Source organism: Chiloscyllium punctatum, chromosome 33, assembly GCF_047496795.1.
Source record: "Chiloscyllium punctatum isolate Juve2018m chromosome 33, sChiPun1.3, whole genome shotgun sequence".
NCBI classification, from domain to species: domain Eukaryota; kingdom Metazoa; phylum Chordata; class Chondrichthyes; order Orectolobiformes; family Hemiscylliidae; genus Chiloscyllium; species Chiloscyllium punctatum.
The window spans coordinates 11,498,561-11,519,215 of record NC_092771.1 but is presented as its reverse complement, the minus strand read 5'-3'; the positions used below and the strand labels follow the sequence as shown (position 1 = coordinate 11,519,215).

At 50.8% G+C, this 20,655-nt stretch overlaps 1 protein-coding gene across 7 annotated transcripts in view; it reads right to left on the bottom strand.

Annotated features, from left to right (window-relative positions):
* The window catches only part of ccdc33 (coiled-coil domain containing 33), a 272,241-nt gene that overhangs the window by 182,270 nt on the left and 69,316 nt on the right, over window positions 1-20,655 (bottom strand). For all 7 annotated transcript variants that reach the window (XM_072552976.1, XM_072552975.1, XM_072552972.1 and 4 more), the window contains one exon: window positions 1,578-1,711. In XM_072552976.1, coding sequence (XP_072409077.1) covers window positions 1,578-1,711 — 134 coding nt within the window. The remainder of the gene's footprint in view (window positions 1-1,577; window positions 1,712-20,655) is intronic.

Genomic DNA, 20,655 nt, shown 5'->3' with positions numbered 1-20,655 from the left:
ATAACTTCCCTGGATGTATTTCCAGGAATATCCTCCCTCAGCACAGCTGTAATGCTATCCCTTATCAAAAATGCTACTCCCCCTTCTCTCTTGCCTCCCTTTCTATCCTTCCTATAGCATTTGTATCATGGAACATTAAGCTGCCAGTCCTGCCCATCCCTGAGCCATGTTTCTGTAATTGCTATAATATCCCAGTCCCATGTTCCTAACCATGCCCTGAGTTCATCTGCCTTTCTTGTTAGGCCCCTTGCTTTGAAATAAGTGCAGTTTAATTTATTAGTCCTACCTTGTCCCTGCCTGGCCTGACTGTTTGACTCGCTTTTGTTCTGAACTGTATCAGTCTCAGATCGATCTCTTTCCTCATTATCTCCCTGGGTCCCACCCCCCCCCCCCCCCCCCCCCCAATTTACTAGTTTCAATCCTCCCAAGCAGCTCCAGCAAATCTCCCTGCCAGTATATTAGTCCCCTTCCAATTTAGGTGCAATCCATCCTTCTTGTACAGGTCACTTCTACCCCAAAAGAGATTCCAATGATCCAAAAACGTGAATCCCTCTCCCATACACCAGCTCCTCAGCCATGCATTCATCTGCTCTATCCTCCTATTCCTGCCCTCACTAGCTCGTAGCACTGGGAGTAATCCAGATATTACTATCCTTGGGGACCTCCTTTTTAAATTTCTGCCTAACTCTCTGTAATCTCCCTTCAGAATCTCAACCTTTTCCCTTCCTATGTCGTTGGTTCCAATGTGGACAATGACTTCCTGCTGACCCCTCTCCCCCGTGAGAACATTCTGCACCCTCTCTGAGACATCCTTGATCCTGGCACCAGGGAAGCACCATTCTGTTTTTTCGCTGCTGGCCGCAGAAACCTCTAGTCAGACTAGAGAATCCCCTAACACAATTGACCTCTTGGAACTCGATTGATATGGTCTCGATGGGCCAAATGGTCTATTTCCACACTGTGGGATTCTAAGTTAATTTGCAAGTTAAGCAGATGTGAGAGAAACCTTTTTTCACACAGCCAGAGGTTAGGTTCTGTAACTCACTGCCTAGAATTGTGGTGAAGACATTTAAGAGGGCATTAATGATGATCTAAATAGAAGCCGTGTGCATGAGTTAGCCATGGGAAATGCAGGGTTCCAGGGATGGAGGGAGGGGATTCTGAGTGGAATGGTCTTCGGAGGGTCGGTGAGGACTCAATAGGCTGAATGGCCTGCTTCCTCCCTGTTGGGATTCTATAATGATTCTATGATTCCCCATCCAGAGTCTATTATAAAATATCTCAGGGCTCTCCCTCACGGCTGAAGAGAATGGAATGGGAGGGTTGGGAACTGGAGTGCAGGTCTGGGAGGGAATTGGGAGTGTTTTCTTGTGGCTCAACCTCACACAGAAATTTCTTTGTGCACATGTAGCACGGGATCATCACAGACTTGCAGTGACAGCAAAAATGCAGGTTTCCTGAGGCATGACAAAGCATTTTAAGAAAATGCTTTGACAGGGATTCGTGTTTATCAGACGTGAAAGAACGGGGGAACACATCACCTTTTGGAAGGGGGTGGGGTGGTTTAAGAATCTCACCTTCATCCTTGGCACTTCCTTCGTCTATCTCCACTGTCACTTTTGCCTCCCAGGACGGTGAATGGGTGGGTTGGATGGTGGCATGGGTAACACCCTGAGCTCTCTGATGATGTTCACCATCTGATCCACTTTTACTACAGAAGAGAAATAAAGTTGCATTAGAGCTCAAATCATCAGCGTGAATCATAGAATCCGGACAGTGTGGAAACAGGCTATTCGGGCCATCGAGTCCACACCAACTCTCCAAAGAGCAGCATCTCATACAGTCATTGAGTCATAGAGTCCTATAGCATGGAGACAGGCCCTTTAGCCCAAACTGGTCCATGCCGACCAAAATGTCCATCCACGTGAACCCCATTTCCCTGCACTTGGCCCATACCCTTCTAATCCTTTCCTATCCATGTATTTGCCCAAATGCCTTTAAAATGTTGCTAATGTACCCATCTCAACTGCTGGCAGCTCATTCCATATGGGTGCCACCCTATGCGTAAAAATGTTGCCCCTCAGGTTCCCTTTTATTCTTTCCCCTCCAACCTTAAACTGATGCCCTCTAGTCCTCGATTCCCAACTCTGGAAAAAAAGAGTGAGTACATTTACCCTATCCATGCCTTTCATGATCTTTTACCCTTTGATAAGGTCCCTTCTCAGTCTCCAACGCTCTAAAGAAAACATTCTAGCATGTCCAACCTCTCCCATAACTCAAGCTTCTGAGTCCTGGCAACATCCTTGTAAACTTGTCTGGACCCACCCCATTCCCCATATTCCTCATGACTAGTCCACCTAACCTGCGCACCTTTGGACCGTGGGAGTAAACCAGAGCACCCAAAGGAAACCCACAGAGACACGGGGAGAATGTGCATCCTCCACAGAGACAGCCACCAGAGCGTGGAATGGAACCCAGGTCCCTGGCACTGTGAGGCAGCAGTGCTAACCACTGAGCCACCGTGCTGCCTGGAAGTCTTCAGGCAAAGAGGAAGGGGCAGGGATTGTGATCTGGTGATAATGTCAAGGGGCTGGCTACACAGAACCGCAGGAAAATGCTCTGGGAACGCTTTTGAATCCCACCAGTTTAAATTCAGTTAATAAATAAGGAATTGAAAGTTAATCGCAATGATGTAATCCTGACAATTGTCATCAATTATTGTCAAGTCCATCTGATTTACTAATTTGTCCTTGGGAAGGAAATCTACCCCCCTTACCTGGTCTGGCCTCCATGTGACCGCAGGTACATAGCAATGTGGTTAATTCTGCACTGCCTTCTGAAATAGCTTAGGAAGCCATTCAGTTCGAGGGCAATTAGGGATGGGCAACAAACGCTGATCATGCCAGCAGCACCTACATCCCACAGAAGAATGAGAGAATTGGCGTGTTAGATAGTGTGAGGATTCAGACTGGGACTATCTACAGTTGTTCTCCTTACAGCAGTGATGGTTAAGGAAAAGATCATATGGAGACTTTCGAGAATTGTAAACGTTTCCAGTGCCAGGAGCATCAGTATGAAGAGGATATGGATTTTGGAAAACTGACAGAAGGAGGGATAGAGAGAAGAGGAGATTTCTCTTTTCTGCACAGCAAGTAACTTGAAAGAGCCACAGAATAAGATTTAATGGTGACATTTAAAAGGGAATTGGATAAGTGTTGGAAGGGGAGTTGTTTGCAGGGCTCCGGAGAAATGGCACGATGTAGTGATGACATCCCTTAGTGCTAATGCTGCACATACACTAGGGGATCACCATGACAACTGGGAATGTGGAAACTGGAACGAGATAGAATATAGAAACGGGGCATTTGGCCCAATGAATCATGCTGGTGTTTCTGCTGCGCCCACTGTACTTCATCTTCCTCTGTCAATATATCCTTCTATTCCTTTTCTCCTACGTATATTTATCTAACTTCCCCTTAAAGGCATATTTGCTAATCACCTCTACCTCTCCTTCTGATACACTTTTCCATCTCTAAGTTGAAAAGTGTGGGGCTGGAAAAGCACAGCAGGTCAGGCAACATCTGAGGAGCAGGACAGTCAATGTTTCTGGCCCAAACCCTTCATCATGAGCTGTCCATAATGAAGTGACCCAGTAGGTGCACAGATCTGAGTCATAATATCAACCTGCAGCCTTCGAACTTTCTGGAAATCTGAAGCCTGTACTGAGGGCCGCACTGTTTGTGCAAATTGATACCAGGAGATGGATGGTGGCGGCTGTTATCTGTCCTTAAGAATTCTAGATTTGTGATTCAGACATCCAACAGAACTCCGACATATGGTTAGACTGCAGAACTTCTAATTTTTCGATTTGAAGGTGTGAAGTTAGGCCATTGATGAGTCTCCAGGGTGGTACTAAACCCCTCACAAGCCTCTCATTTTCAGCGGCAGTGAGGCTCCAATTATCCCAGCCCTCAGGCCTATAAGTCGTCATGCCAACAGATGAGGCCAAGGGTCATGGCTTGGATTGGAGTGGGTCGGTACCATCTCATGTTGACCTTAAGGTTACACAGAGTGCTCTGCAACAAATTACAACATTTGAAAGACATTTGGACAGGTACACGAATGAAAAAAGTTTAGAGGGAAATGGGCCAAATGCAAGCAAATGGGACCAGTTCAGTTTGGGAAATCTGGTCAGCCTGGATGAATTGGGCCATGTCTCCTTTCATGCTGTTTGACCCTATAGATTGTGGGAATAAACACCGAGAGTCTGAGAAGCAGCCAGGAAAGGGAAGTCACTGTGGGATGTATGATGCGTGTTCTGCTGCAATCCTGAATGATGTTTACAATTGTTTGACTTTTCAATAGCTTTGCAACAAAGCCCTGATTTAATAACACAAACATAATTTTTTCTGTCAGAGCCAATTAGATGAACAAAGGTCTGACTGACCCCCTGGAGGCTTGAAGCCCTGATCGTCAGCAATAAAGACAAACAGCAGAGTGATGTGGGCATTTAGCTCATCTCCACCCTGCTCCCCTCAGCTCCGTGTTCCTTGTGAGATTCTAATGGTTCATCTCATTGGTTAATGCAGAGCATCTTCCACACCAGATTATCAGGGGGAACCTTTATTTCTTTATTTATCTAACTTTATCCCCTAAAGGTCTGTACTTCAGATGGCGCCATAAATGGCAATGTGTAAACTCTTCACTGTACTCCTCTGAGTACAGGTGGCAATAAAGCTCATTCTAATTCCAGTTCTTCATCTTGTGCTCTTAAGGAGTCCTATGACCAGGATGGTTCTCAAGGATCTACTCTTACCCCTTATGGGATGATGGGGAAGGGGCTGATTCTGCAGATGCAGCTGAGTCAATTCCATACACGCAACCTCATTGAACAGGCCACTACCAGCACCTTCAACACTACCCGGGGGGGGGCAGGGGGGTAAGGGTAAGGGAACGCAAACTCTCAGCAGGGGCATGAATTCTAGAGCCTGTCCAATAGGCCTGAGCAATGGCAGCATGGTGGCTCAGTGGTTAACACTGCTGCTTCACTGGAGACTCTCACTGATGATGTTACCTAGTCATGGTGATGAAACGTCTGAAAACAAATCTTCCAGCTCAGCAAGCTAGCTTACATACTTCTCATCAACCTAATCTATAAATCTTCTCAAAGATCGATGTCGCTCCTGACTCACCGCCATATGATTGGCTCTCAACGGCCCTCTAAGGGTGATGAGGAAGTCAAACTAATGTTGGCATTTCCAGGGATGCCCACATCCTGCCCAAGAATAATAAGTGTCCTTCCTGTATCTGGCGTACACACAGCCGTTACTGAGCGAAATGCCTTGATGGATTCTAATTACATTTCCCACTCCCTCCGCTGTCCTTTGGCAGAGCCAGATAATATCTCTTGGGTCCTTCTCATTCAGCAACAGGGGGCCTCAGACGTTCCATTTTCCCAGTAACCTGCCTGACCTCTCGCTTCACCACCCCTTTCGAACTTTGCAGTGATCAAAAATTAACAAAGGTCTGCTTTGAATAAATCATTGACACATCTTTCTCTCTCACTCTCTTTCTCTCTTCCTACCCTTGTCGCAATGCAGTCCCTGTCAGTACCCTAGCTCTCCTCCTGTGTTAATGGACTACCATGTACACACACCCGACTATTGTTACAATACATCCCTGCTGTTCGCCAAGTGATAATGAACCACACAAGCAAACATCATAAATTGTTACGGTCTGGGAGGCCATTTGCTCTATCGTGGTTGCAGTGGCTCCCTGGATCAGCATTATGATTTTGTAGCACGCTTTTGCCTTTGCACCACAACCCCAATTGACAGCTTTTTGATTTAAATCATCATCAAAGCTCTCTTAAATGCCCATTTAATGGTTTGATTCCAACCTTGGGATGACTATCTATGTGAAACTTGAAAATTCTCTTTTTGTCTGCGTGGGTTTCCTTCGAGTGCTTCAGTTTCATCCCACAATCCAAAGATGAGCAGGTTAGGGTGGATTGGCCATGGGAAATTGCCCCATAACGTCTAAGGGACGTGCAGGCTAGGGTGGATTTGCCATGGGGTGGGTCTGGGCCGGATGTCTTTCAGAGGCATTGAGTGGAGTCAATGAGCCCAATAGCCTGCTTCCACACTGTAAGGGATTCTATTCTAAGAGAACATGCAGCTCCAAGATATACTTCATTATGAGATCAACACCACAGGACAGGAACCAAATCGCCTCCAGGCTCTGAACAGATATCTTTGAGTCACCTTAATAAGGTGACATATTGTCAGAGAATGTAACATCAACGTATTCAGCTACAACTAATAAATATTGTTTCCTCTTAAGCAACAGTGAAAGACTGCTGTACACATGTCATATCCTGTTCTCATCTCCACAACTGAAAAGCCTGATTCCACACATCTCGGGCTGCTCAAAGATGCCCCAAATATCACCTCATTCAGGTGCAGCAGTTCCTCAGCCTCTCTCAGTGACATTTTATTCCAAAATGCCTCAAGTATCCAACATCCTTCTAATGTCCAGACTTTGCACTTACGGTGGAGGAAACGTTGGAGGAACGTTAACACAATGTTACCAGGCAAGGTTTGGCAGCAGACCACACAGGGAGGTTGCAGTTAAAAACAAGTGGCTAAAAGTTTGGTCAATAAGGTTAATTTTAAGGGAAATCTTGAAGAAAAAGACAGTGGTACAGAGACCAAGTGCTATAGAGAGAATGCTGCATTTTTTTGTTTACTGCAGACGTACCACTCAAAGGTCGAGGATGGGTAAAACAATAACATAGGGATATGACTATGTTCATCTATTGGAACTGGCAGGCCATGCAGTCAATCTGAGTTATGAGACTGTCAATGTGTTCAGCCTAAAGTGACATGGGACTGCACAACTCATCCTGTCACGTGCTGGGGAATCTCGGGCATGGGGTTAATTTCCGTATCCTTCAAGGTACACGCAGATCACGTCAAAGGGAAACCCAGAGCTTGGGTTCCAGGGGCCAACTATCGAGCAATGAAAACCGAAAAAGCAGAAAGCAGAGATAACAGACTGCAGAGGGCAGGAGGACAGTACAGGGATAGGGAGGGGAGGAGGAGAGTACAGGGATAGGGAGGGGAGGAGGATGGTACAGGGATAGGGAGGGGAGGAGGAGAGTACAGGGATAGGGAGGGGAGGAGGAGGGTACAGGGATAGGGAGGGGAGGAGGAGAGTACAGGGATAGGGAGGGGAGGAGGAGGGTACAGGGATAGGGAGGGGAGGAGGGGAGTACAGAGATAGGGAGGGGAGGAGGAGAGCACAGGGATAGGGAGGGGAGGAGGAGAGTACAGGGATAGGGAGGGGAGGAGGAGAGTACAGGGATAGGGAGGGGAGGAGGAGGGTACAGGGATAGGGAGGGGAGGAGGAGGGGTACAGGGATAGGGAGGGGAGGAGGGGAGTACAGGGATAGGGAGGGGAGGAGGAGGGTACAGGGATAGGGAGGGGAGGAGGAGAGGACAGGGATAGGGAGGGGAGGAGGGGAGTACAGGGATAGGGAGGGGAGGAGGAGAGTACAGGGATAGGGAGGGGAGGAGGAGGGTACAGGGATAGGGAGGGGAGGAGGAGGGTACAGGGATAGGGAGGGGAGGAGGGGGAGTACAGGGATAGGGAGGGGAGGAGGAGGGTACAGGATAGGGAGGGGAGGAGGAGAGGACAGGGATAGGGAGGGGAGGAGGGGAGTACAGGGATAGGGAGGGGAGGAGGAGGGTACAGGGATAGGGAGGGGAGGAGGGGAGTACAGGGATAGGGAGGGGAGGAGGGGAGTACAGGGATAGGGAGGGGAGGAGGAGAGTACTGGGATAGGGAGGGGAGGAGGAGGGTACAGGGATAGGGAGGGGAGGAGGAGAGTACAGGGATAGGGAGGGGAGGAGGAGAGTACAGGGATAGGGAGGGGAGGAGGAGAGTATGGGATAGGGAGGGGAGGAGGAGAGTACAGGGATAGGGAGGGGAGGAGGGAGTACAGAGATAGGGAGGGGAGAGGAGAGTATGGGGATAGGGAGGGGAGGAGGAGAGTACAGGGATAGGGAGGGGAGGAGGAGGGTACAGGGATAGGGAGGGGAGGAGGAGGGTACAGGGATAGGGAGGGGAGGAGGGAGTACAGGGATAGGGAGGGGAGGAGGAGGGTACAGAGATAGGGAGGGGAGGAGGAGAGTACAGGATAGGGAGGGGAGGAGGGGAGTACAGAGATAGGGAGGGGAGGAGGAGGGTACAGAGATAGGGAGGGGGAGGAGGGGAGTACAGGGATAGGGAGGGGAGGAGGGTACAGGATAGGGAGGGGAGGAGGAGGGTACAGGGATAGGGAGGGGAGGAGGGAGTACAGGGATAGGGAGGGGAGGAGGAGGGTACAGAGATAGGGAGGGGAGGAGGAGGGTACAGGGATAGGGAGGGGAGGAAGGGGGGAGTACAGGAATAGGGAGGGGAGGAGGAGAGTACAGAGAGAGGGAGGGGAGGAGGGGAGTACAGAGGATTGGAGGGAGGAGGAGAGCACAGGGATAGGGAGGGGAGGAGGAGGGTACAGGGATAGGGAGGGGAGGAGGGAGTACAGGAATAGGGAGGGGAGGAGGAGAGTACAGAGAGAGGGAGGGGAGTACAGGATAGGAGGGGAGGAGGGAGTAGGGGATAGGGAGGGGAGGAGGAGAGTACAGGGATAGGAGGGGAGGAGGAGGGTACAGGGATAGGGAGGGGAGGAGGGGAGTACAGGGATCGGGAGGGGAGGAGGAGGGTACAGGGATAGGGAGGGGTGGAGGAGTATGGGGATAGGGATGGAGGGGAGTACAGGGGATTAGGGAGGGGAGGAGGAGGGTACAGGGATAGGGAGGGGAGGAGGTGGGTACAGGGATAGGGAGGGGAGGAGGGGAGTAGGGGGAGAGGGAGGGGAGGAGGAGGGTACAGGGATAGGGAGGGGAGGAGGGGGGTACAGGGATAGGGAGGGAGGAGGAGAGTAGGGGGTTTGGGAGGGAGGAGGGAGGTTGGGGATAGGGAGGGGATGGAGGAGGGTACAAGGGAGTAGGGAGAGGGTACAGGGATAGGGAGGGGAGGAGGGGAGTACAGGGATAGGGAGGGGAGGAGGAGAGTACAGGGATAGGGAGGGGAGGAGGAGAGTATGGGGATAGGGAGGGGAGGAGGAGGGTACAGGGATAGGGAGGGGAGGAGGGGAGTACAGGGATAGGGAGGGGAGGAGGAGAGTATGGGGATAGGGAGGGGAGGAGGGGAGTACAGGGATAGGGAGGGGAGGAGGGGAGTAAAGGGATAGGGAGGGGAGGAGGAGAGTACAGAGAGAGGGAGGGGAGGAGGGGAGTACAGGGATAGGGAGGGGAGGAGGAGGGTACAGGGATAGGGAGGGGAGGAGGAGAGTACAGGGATAGGGAGGGGAGGAGGAGAGTATGGGGATAGGGAGGGGAGGAGGGGAGTACAGGGATAGGGAGGGGAGGAGGGGAGTACAGGGATAGGGAGGGGAGGAGGAGAGTATGGGGATAGGGAGGGGAGGAGGAGGGTACAGGGATAGGGAGGGGAGGAGGAGAGTACAGGGATAGGGAGGGGAGGAGGAGAGTATGGGGATAGGGAGGGGAGGAGGGGAGTACAGGGATAGGGAGGGGAGGAGGGGAGTACAGGGATAGGGAGGGGAGGAGGAGGGTACAGGGATAGGGAGGGGAGGAGGAGAGTACAGGGATAGGGAGGGGAGGAGGAGAGTATGGGGATAGGGAGGGGAGGAGGAGAGTACAGGGATAGGGAGGGGAGGAGGAGAGTACAGGGATAGGGAGGGGAGGAGGAGGGTACAGGGATAGGGAGGGGAGGAGGAGGGTACAGGGATAGGGAGGGGAGGAGGAGGGTACAGGGATAGGGAGGGGAGGAGGGGAGTACAGGGATAGGGAGGGGAGGAGGAGGGTACAGGGATAGGGAGGGGAGGAGGAGAGTATGGGGATAGGGAGGGGAGGAGGAGAGTACAGGGATAGGGAGGGGAGGAGGAGAGTATGGGGATAGGGAGGGGAGGAGGGGAGTACAGGGATAGGGAGGGGAGGAGGAGAGTATGGGGATAGGGAGGGGAGGAGGAGAGTACAGGGATAGGGAGGGGAGGAGGAGAGTATGGGGATAGGGAGGGGAGGAGGGGAGTACAGGGATAGGGAGGGGAGGAGGAGAGTATGGGGATAGGGAGGGGAGGAGGAGAGTACAGGGATAGGGAGGGGAGGAGGGGAGTACAGGGATAGGGAGGGGAGGAGGAGGGTACAGAGATAGGGAGGGGAGGAGGGGAGTACAGGGATAGGGAGGGGAGGAGGAGGGTACAGGGATAGGGAGGGGAGGAGGGGAGTACAGGGATAGGGAGGGGAGGAGGAGAGTATGGGGATAGGGAGGGGAGGAGGAGAGTACAGGGATAGGGAGGGGAGGAGGAGGGTACAGGGATAGGGAGGGGAGGAGGAGGGTACAGGGATAGGGAGGGGAGGAGGGGAGTACAGGGATAGGGAGGGGAGGAGGAGGGTACAGAGATAGGGAGGGGAGGAGGAGAGTACAGGGATAGGGAGGGGAGGAGGGGAGTATGGGGATAGGGAGGGGAGGAGGGGAGTACAGGGATAGGGAGGGGAGGAGGGGAGTACAGAGATAGGGAGGGGAGGAGGAGGGTACAGAGATAGGGAGGGGAGGAGGGTACAGAGATAGGGAGGGGAGGAGGAGGGTACAGGGATAGGGAGGGGAGGAGGGGAGTACAGGGATAGGGAGGGGAGGAGGGTACAGGGATAGGGAGGGGAGGAGGAGGGTACAGGGATAGGGAGGGGAGGAGGAGAGTACAGGGATAGGGAGGGGAGGAGGGTACAGGGATAGGGAGGGGAGGAGGAGGGTACAGGGATAGGGAGGGGAGGAGGGGAGTACAGGGATAGGGAGGGGAGGAGGAGGGTACAGGGATAGGGAGGGGAGGAGGGGAGTACAGGGATAGGGAGGGGAGGAGGGGAGTACAGGGATAGGGAGGGGAGGAGGGTACAGGGATAGGGAGGGGAGGAGGAGAGTATGGGGATAGGGAGGGCAGGAGGGGAGTACAGGGATAGGGAGGGGAGGAGGAGGGTACAGGGATAGGGAGGGGAGGAGGGGAGTACAGGGATAGGGAGGGGAGGAGGGGAGTACAGGGATAGGGAGGGGAGGAGGGTACAGGGATAGGGAGGGGAGGAGGAGGGTACAGGGATAGGGAGGGGAGGAGGAGAGTACAGGGATAGGGAGGGGAGGAGGAGAGTACAGGGATAGGGAGGGGAGGAGGAGGGTACAGGGATAGGGAGGGGAGGAGGAGGGTACAGGGATAGGGAGGGGAGGAGGAGAGTATGGGGATAGGGAGGGGAGGAGGGGAGTACAGGGATAGGGAGGGGAGGAGGAGGGTACAGGGATAGGGAGGGGAGGAGGAGAGTACAGGGATAGGGAGGGGAGGAGGAGAGAACGGGGATAGGGAGGGGAGGAGGAGAGTACAGGGATAGGGAGGGGAGGAGGAGGGTACAGGGATAGGGAGGGGAGGAGGAGGGTACAGGGATAGGGAGGGGAGGAGGAGAGTACAGGGATAGGGAGGGGAGGAGGAGAGAACGGGGATAGGGAGGGGAGGAGGAGGGTACAGGGATAGGGAGGGGAGGAGGAGGGTACAGGGATAGGGAGGGGAGGAGGGGAGTACAGGGATAGGGAGGGGAGGAGGAGGGTACAGGGATAGGGAGGGGAGGAGGAGAGTACAGGGATAGGGAGGGGAGGAGGGGAGTATGGGGATAGGGAGGGGAGGAGGAGAGTACAGGGATAGGGAGGGGAGGAGGGGAGTACAGAGATAGGGAGGGGAGGAGGAGGGTACAGAGATAGGGAGGGGAGGAGGGGAGTACAGAGAGAGGGAGGGGAGGAGGAGAGTATGGGGATAGGGAGGGGAGGAGGAGAGTATGGGGATAGGGAGGGGAGGAGGAGAGTATGGGGATAGGGAGGGGAGGAGGAGAGTACAGGGATAGGGAGGGGAGGAGGGGAGTACAGAGATAGGGAGGGGAGGAGGAGGGTACAGAGATAGGGAGGGGAGGAGGGGAGTACAGGGATAGGGAGGGGAGGAGGAGGGTACAGAGATAGGGAGGGGAGGAGGAGGGTACAGGGATAGGGAGGGGAGGAGGGGAGTACAGGGATAGGGAGGGGAGGAGGAGGGTACAGGGATAGGGAGGGGAGGAGGAGAGTATGGGGATAGGGAGGGGAGGAGGAGAGTACAGGGATAGAGAGGGGAGGAGGAGAGTACAGGGATAGGGAGGGGAGGAGGGGAGTACAGGGATAGGGAGGGGAGGAGGGGAGTACAGGGATAGGGAGGGAAGGAGGAGAGCACAGGGATAGGGAGGGGAGGAGGAGAGCACAGGGATAGGGAGGGGAGGAGGAGAGTACAGGGATAGGGAGGGGAGGAGGAGGGTACAGGGATAGGGAGGGGAGGAGGAGAGTATGGGGATAGGGAGGGGAGGAGGAGAGTATGGGGATAGGGAGGGGAGGAGGAGAGTACAGGGATAGGGAGGGGAGGAGGAGAGTACAGGGATAGGGAGGGGAGGAGGAGGGTACAGGGATAGGGAGGAGAGGAGGAGGGTACAGGGATAGGGAGGGGAGGAGGAGGGTACAGGGATAGGGAGGGGAGGAGGGGAGTACAGGGATAGGGAGGGGAGGAGGGGAGTACAGGGATAGGGAGGGGAGGAGGGGAGTACAGGGATAGGGAGGGGAGGAGGAGGGTACAGGGATAGGGAGGGGAGGAGGGGAGTACAGGGATAGGGAGGGGAGGAGGGTACAGGGATAGGGAGGGGAGGAGGAGAGCACAGGGATAGGGAGGGGAGGAGGAGAGTACAGGGATAGGGAGGGGAGGAGGAGGGTACAGGGATAGGGAGGGGAGGAGGAGGGTACAGGGATAGGGAGGGGAGGAGGGGAGTACAGGGATAGGGAGGGGAGGAGGGGAGTACAGGGATAGGGAGGGGAGGAGGGGAGTACAGGGATAGGGAGGGGAGGAGGAGGGTACAGGGATAGGGAGGGGAGGAGGGGAGTACAGTGATAGGGAGGGGAGGAGGAGAGCACAGGGATAGGGAGGGGAGGAGGGGAGTACAGGGATAGGGAGGGGAGGAGGAGAGCACAGGGATAGGGAGGGGAGGAGGGGAGTACAGGGATAGGGAGGGGAGGAGGAGAGTACAGGGATAGGGAGGGGAGGAAGAGGGTACAGAGATAGGGAGGGGAGGAGGAGGGTACAGGGATAGGGAGGGGAGGAGGAGGGTACAGGGATAGGGAGGGGAGGAGGAGAGTACAGAGATACGGAGGGGAGGAGGGGAGTACAGAGATAGGGAGGGGAGGAGGAGGGTACAGGGATAGGGAGGGGAGGAGGAGGGTACTGGGATAGGGAGTGGAGGAGGAGAGTATGGGGAGAGGGAGGGGAGGAGGAGAGTACAGGGATAGGGAGGGGAGGAGGAGGGTACAGGGAGAGGGAGGGGAGGAGGAGAGTACAGAGATACGGAGGGGAGGAGGGGAGTACAGAGATAGGGAGGGGAGGAGGGGAGTACAGAGATAGGGAGGGGAGGAGGAGGGTACAGGGATAGGGAGGGGAGGAGGAGAGTATGGGGATAGGGAGGGGAGGAGGAGAGTATGGGGATAGGGAGGGGAAGAGGAGGGTACAGGAATAGGGAGGGGAGGAGGAGAGCACAGGGATAGGGAGGGGAGGACCAGTTACTTTCACCCCCCTCGAGTATTTACACTGAGACTGATGGTATGTATTCAAATGTCTCAGAGAATGAAGGGTAGAGGTGAGAATGTGGAGCTGAGGCAGAGGGTGAGGTGTGATTGGATCAAATGTTGGGTCAGGCTCAGTGGGCTGAACAATCTCCCAGAGTTCGTACTGAGTTTGCTCTGACAGACAGCTCCAGAATGCTGTCTGCCACACTGTGCCCGACATGCTAAGAAAGTGTCAGATGCTGAGGGGGAGACGTGGAGATAGCAGCCTTATCTTGACGAATGAGCTAAAGGGATGATGATCTTCATGTCCTTACGGCTTCTGTCTTGCCATTGAGTCATCACTTTGCCGGAAGGATAGCTATTTCTGTCTCATGTTAAATTCAATGATCTCATTTCTGCTTTCAATCAAAAAACGGAAGTGAATCCTTCAGGTTGTGAACCCATTCCCATTCTTTCTCTTTCTTCTGCTTTACTTGTTGCATTCTCTGTCACCATGACCTCTTTCCCCTTCCTCCACTCCAGTCTGACTATTTATTCTTTGCAGTCTGGTAGTTAGACACAAAGTTGTTCTGCCAATTGAAAAGGGACAGTCCTTCCTGGTAACCTCAGCCAGTGGAAACTGAACCCACAGCATTGTCATCATTTATCATTGCAAACCAGCTGTCCTACCAGCTGAGGTAGCCAATCCCCATTGTCACATTCCAATCACTTAATCCGTACTATCAATCCCTTTCTCCCCCAGCACTCCACCCCCTGCACTGTTGCATAAATGCTGTCCCCTTCCACACTTCACATCAACTCCGATGAAGAGTCATCTGGACTTGGACCATTAGCTTGCTCTCTGTCCACAGATGCTGTCTGACCAGCTGTGATCCCCAGCGTTGGTTGCTTTCAGAACAGATTCCAGCATCTGCAGTAATCTGCTCCTGTCAAACTACACAGATCGCATTTACCTGTACTTGGTTCATAGCCCACTATGTCCTGACATTTTAAGTGCTCGTCCAAATCATATCATGTGTTTTTTTTAAACATTCTCCTGAGACGGTGAGCAGGACCTTGGTTGAAAGCTTATCCTGGATTACAAGAGGAATTGAGTGTAAAAGGAAGGACATAAGGCTTCAGTTAGCCAGGGCAATGGTTTCCAGTAGCGTGTCATGGGAATGGCCGAATGGTGCCGTGAAATCTGATACTAGGTTAATGAAAATCAATGTAAAACAAACATTGTTTCATATTAAACAATATTCAATAGTTAAAGTTGCCATTGTCCTGCTCTCCCAACAGGGAGAGATGCCAGGTCGGTGTTTAATCTGAGGATCACCACACCTCAGGAAAGATTGAGAAGGGGCAGTCCTTCCTGGTAACCTCAGCCAGTGGAAACTGAACCCACACCATTGGCATAACTTTCCATTGCAAACCAGCTGCCCCCTCAGCTGAGGTAGCCAATCCCCATTTGATAGTTATGCCACCAGTGTAGCCAACGTGAACACAAGACATGATGCTTAGAAGCAATTGATTCAGCTGGAAAAAGTGAGAATGCTATGGAACTGTTTGTCTTATTGAATGTGCCATGTTACTGTCAGGGTAGGAACCGTTGATACAGATGCATTGGTGAGAGACTGGGGGCTATTTTCCTTAGAGCAATAGAAACTGAGGGGTGACCTTACAGAGGTTTGTGAAATTATAAGGGGCATGGATGGGGTAAATAGACAAGGTCTTTGCCCTGGGTGGGGGAATCCAGAACTAGAAAGCATAAGTTTAATGTGAGAGGGATAAAGATTTAAAAGTGACGTGAGGGGCAATTCTTTCACACAGAGGGTGGTACGTGTATGGGGTGAGCTGCCAGAGGAAGTGGTGGTGGCTGGTACAATTACAACATTTAAAAGGCATCTGGATGGGTACATAAATAGGGAGGGTTTAGAGGGATATGGACCAAATGTTGGCAAATGGGACAAGATTAATTTAGGATATCTGGTCAGCATGGACAAGTTGGACAGTAGGGTCTGTTTCAGTGCTGTACATCTCTATGATCACATCTTGAATACAGTATGCAAGTTTTGATCTCCTTATTTAGGGTCAGTTAGTTCAGTCAGCTGGACAGCTGGTTTATGATGTAGAGTGGTACCAACATCATGGGTTCAATTCCAGTATCTGCGAATGTTACCATGAAGATCCAACCTTGTCAAGCCCTACCCCCACCTAAGGTGTGGTGACCCTCAGGTTAAACCATCACAAGTTGAGTCTCTCTCTAATGAGAGAGCAGTCCTCTGGGACGAAGGTAATTTGATCTATTTGAGAAAGGATGTAAACACAGTTGAGAGGAGGTTTCTTGGATTGATCCCTGGATTGAGTAGATTGTCTTATGAGGGTAGGCTGGACTTGTTTTCACTGGAGTCTAGCAGGGCGAGGGATGATTGAATGGAAGTTCTTAAGATTCTGAATGGTGACTGAATTGAAGTTTTTAAGATCCTGAATTGTCTTAACAAGCTGGACATGAAAAGGGTGTTTCTTCTTGTGCGTATTACAGGACATTGTTTTCAAATTAGGGGTCACCCCTTTTAGGACAGACATGAGAGAGCATTTTTCTCTGAAAAGTTGTGTGACTTTGGAACACTCTGCCTCAGGAGGCAATGGGGGCAGAGAGTCCAGAGTGTGGTGCTGGAAAAACACAGCAGGTCAGGCAGCATCTGAGGAGCAGGAGAATCAATGTTTCAGGCAAAAAGACCTTCATCAGGCTTTTGCCTGAAACTTCGATTCTCCTGCTCCTTGGATACTGCCTGACCTGTTGTGCTTTTCCAGCACCACACTCTTGACTCTAATCTCCAGCATCTGCAGTCCTCACTTTTGCCTAAGTGAGGACTGCAGAGAGTCAATGAATATTATTAAAGTCTATGAACAAATTCTTGTGAGGCAGAATAATCAAAGATTATCTCACAGATGGATGAGAAAATGGAACTCAAACAGAGCTTATTGATTGGTAGAGCAGGATTGAAGGGCCAAATGGTCTAGTCCTACTCCTAATTCATATGTTGATGTGCATTTTTCAAGACATAGCACTGCTGACAATGTAGCACTCCCTCAGCGTTGCACTGGATTTTCAAAATGGACACTGGTGCTCTTGTCAAGTAACGGTGGTCAGTTGGCTGGAGATGACTGGTTTGTGATGCCAACAGTGTGGGTTCAATTCCTGCACTAGCTAAGGTTACCATGATTCTCCTTCACAACATTGGCCAGTGGCTAGTCTCTTGAAATTGTGGGATATTATTCGTGTCTTCCACCGTGAAGACTGACGTAAAGTACTTATTCAGTTCATCCACTATTTCTTTGTTCCCCAATACCGCTTCTCCAGCCTCATTTTCCAGTGGCCCAATGTCCACTTTTGCCTCTCTTTTGCCTTTTATATGTCTGAAGAAACTCTTGTAATCTTCTTATATATTACTGGCTAACTTACCCTCATATTTAAACTTCTCCCTCCTTTTTTCTTTTCTTGTTGTCCTCCGTTGGTCATTGTAAGCCTCCCAATCCTCTGGCTTCCCACTGCCCTTTGCCACATTATATGTTTTCTCTTTTGTTTTTATGCTATCCCTGACTTCCCTTGTCAGCTACAGTTACCTCATCCTCCCTCTAGTATGCTTTTTCTTCAATGGGATGAATTTTTGCTGTGTCTCCTGATTACTCCCAGAAATTCCTGCCATTGCTGTTCCACAGTCTTTCCTGCTAAGCTCCTGTCCCAGTCAATTCTACCCAGCTCCTCCTTAATGCCTCTGTAGTTGCCTTTCTTCAGCTGTAATACCATTACATCTGATCCTACCTTCGCCCTCTCAAGCTACAAAGTAAATTCAATCATATTATGATCACTACCTCCTAAGGGTTCCTTCAGCATCTTGCCATCTTGCAGACATTCCACAAAATTCCCTTTCTTGTGATCCACTGCTAACCTGGTTTTCCCAGTCCACCTGCATATTGAAATTCCCCATGATCTCTGTAACCTTGCCTTTCTTACACACCTTTTCTATCTATCAGTGCATCTTATGTCTCAAATCCTGACTTCTGTTTGGCGGCCTGTAGATAACCCCCACCATGGTTTTTTTGACCTGTGCAGTTTCTCAACTCTACCCACACAGATTCTACATCATCTGACCCCAACATTGTTTATTGCTTTTGAATTAATTTCATTTCTTACAAATAAAACAACCCCACCCTCTCTGCCCACTTGCCTATCTTTTCGAGAGGATGTATATCTTTGGATATTTAGCTCCCAGTCCTGATCCCCTTGCAGCCACCGTAATGCCCACCACATCATACCTGCCAATTCCGACCTGTGTCACAATCTCATTTACCTTATTTCGTATACAGAGGAACCTCGATTATCCAGCATTCAATTATACGAATATCGGGTTATCTGGCAAGGTTGCAAGATCCCGAAGCTCAGCTAAACTATGCTATCCAGCATTTGTTTATCTGGAATTTGATTAACTGAACAAAATACTCCCTCCCAAGTCCTTCAGATAATTGAGGCTCCTCTGTACTCCACGAATTCAGGTACACCTTCAGTCCTGTATTGACTGTCCCTTTTCTTATTGTCATTCATTTATCCAATGAGCTTGAAGTTTGATTCTGAACCCTGACATCTGAGAAACCTAGTGAGTGTGCACATAGATTTCAGTTCTGTGTGAATTTCCTGCCTGCTTTTAACCCTTTCTTTACCATTGTATGAATTGTACAGGCAAAAGTGAGGACTGCAGATGCTGGAGATCAGCGTCTAGATTAGAGTGGTGCTAGAAAATCACAACAGGTCAGGAAGCATCCGAAGAGCAGGAAAATCATCGTTTTGGGCAAAAGGCCTTCATCAGGAATGAAGGCAGAGAGACTCCGGGGTGGAGAGATAAATAGGAGCGGGGGGGGGGGGGGTGGCTGCTGAGGAGAGGATAGCCAAGAGTACAATAGGTGGATGGAGGTGGGGATGGAGGTGATAGGTCAGAGAGGAGGGTGGAGCGGATAGGTGGGAAGGGAGATAGGCCGGTAGGATAGGTCATGAGGACGGTGCTGAGCTGGAAGGTTGGAACTGGGGTAGGGTGGGGGGAGGGTAAATCAGGAAACTGGTGAAGTCCACATTGATGCCCTGAGGTTGAAGTGTTCTGAGGCAGAAGATGAATTGTACATCTACTTTAACCAATAAAGTCGATCGTTCGCTGATACAGAATTGACTCTTTTCCTCTTTGTGCTGAGCCAACAACTGTTGTGGAGGGCAACATCAACTTCGCCCCTGGTCTGAGGGGTGGAAATCCTTAGGGTGAACCCCCAGCAGTTGTTTCTCTATAACGACAAAAATTACACCACACCAGGATATCATCCAACGGGTTTATTTGAAAACTCTAGCTTTCATCAGACAGCGTTCCAAAAGCCAGTGATTTCAAACAATCCCGTTGGGCTATAACCTGGTGCCATGTGATTTTTGACCTTGTCCAACCTAGTCCAACACCGGCTCCTCCCACATCATCTCCATAATGAGAGAGCAGCGCTATGTTCTGGTAAAACTTGAATCAAAGGCAACCCGAACTCTCGACATTAAGTATCAGAGGGACAGTTTACAATTCCAAGCGTACTCCCCACTGCACTGGTCAGGAAACCAATTCCTTAATCTTTACCAATCCTGCTACAGCTCCACTAAAACAAAAGCTAAACAAGTAGCAATTGTTCACTTCCTTTAAATGCATTCAAAGCATATTACAAGCATAATCCTGAGCGAGTTACACCACGCCTAAGGCTGGATAATAGGATTTAAAAAGGGAGCATTCAAGTGTGGCATTGTGGATACAGAATGCGGTGTAGGATGGGATTATATTCTAAATGAGTTCAGTTCACAAATTAATGATGCAGCAAGCACTGCAAATTCCAGTGAGGAGATTGGATTGGAGTCTTGCCAATTAATTTTATTTTGATGTTTAAAATATCTGTAACCTATCTCCAAGAAAAAATGATCTTTCTCATGAAAGATTGCCTGTCTGAATTCACAAAAAGTGACCAGAAAAAGTGCCAAGAAATCTAAGTTCTCCCGAAGCTAGAAGCATTTCTCACACTCTATGAGAAAATGGCACACATGTTTTCAGACTTCACATCCCACTCTTAAACTCAGTATTTTTGCCTCCTGAATTTATTTTCCTTCAGTGATGGAAGTGGTGGAACATTGCAGTTATGCCAAAGGCTGATGTTATGACAAGTTGCGACAGTATACTTTCCTGCCTTTGCATGTTCTAAGGCTATTCCATAACTCCTTTCAAATGCTGGGGAAGATTATACTGCCTTCCGGAGCAACGACAGAGAGAAAAAAAAATTAGAAGAAGGAGACAGAGAGAAAAGGAAACGGATGGAGGACAGAGAGAGAGAGAGAGAGAGAGAGAGAGAGAGAGAGAACGAAAGAGAAGAGGAAGAAAATGAGAAAAGACAGGAGCAAAGGGAAGGAGAGAAGAAAAGTGAGGGTGAAAAGGCACAGGAGGGAGAGAAAGAATGTTTAAAAGGTGACGAACAGAGACATAGAATGGAGAGGAGATAAGAGGGAGAGAAAGGATAACTAATGGCTTAGAATGAGGGTAAGGAGTGAAATGGGTGCTAGAGGGGAGAGTGGGTGTTGAAGGCAAGGACAGAACCGGTGAGGGAGTAGCAACAGTTTAACAAAAAGGGGAGGGCCACAAGACAGAAGGCCACGTGACAGGAGACAGCAAGGTGGGGGGGGGTTAGTGGAACGAGAGTGCAGAAATGAATCCAGTGCAATACTGGCTTGCTGAGGTAGTGTCCGTCAGTACTTGCAGGAGGGTCGTTTCCAAGCATCTTAGGGGAGCAGATTCCCACGAAAGCAAAGCGAACTGACAGAAACATGAGCAGTCTTTGGGGCAATCCATGACTGTGGCTCTTGGAGGAAATGTCAACAGTCAAGAT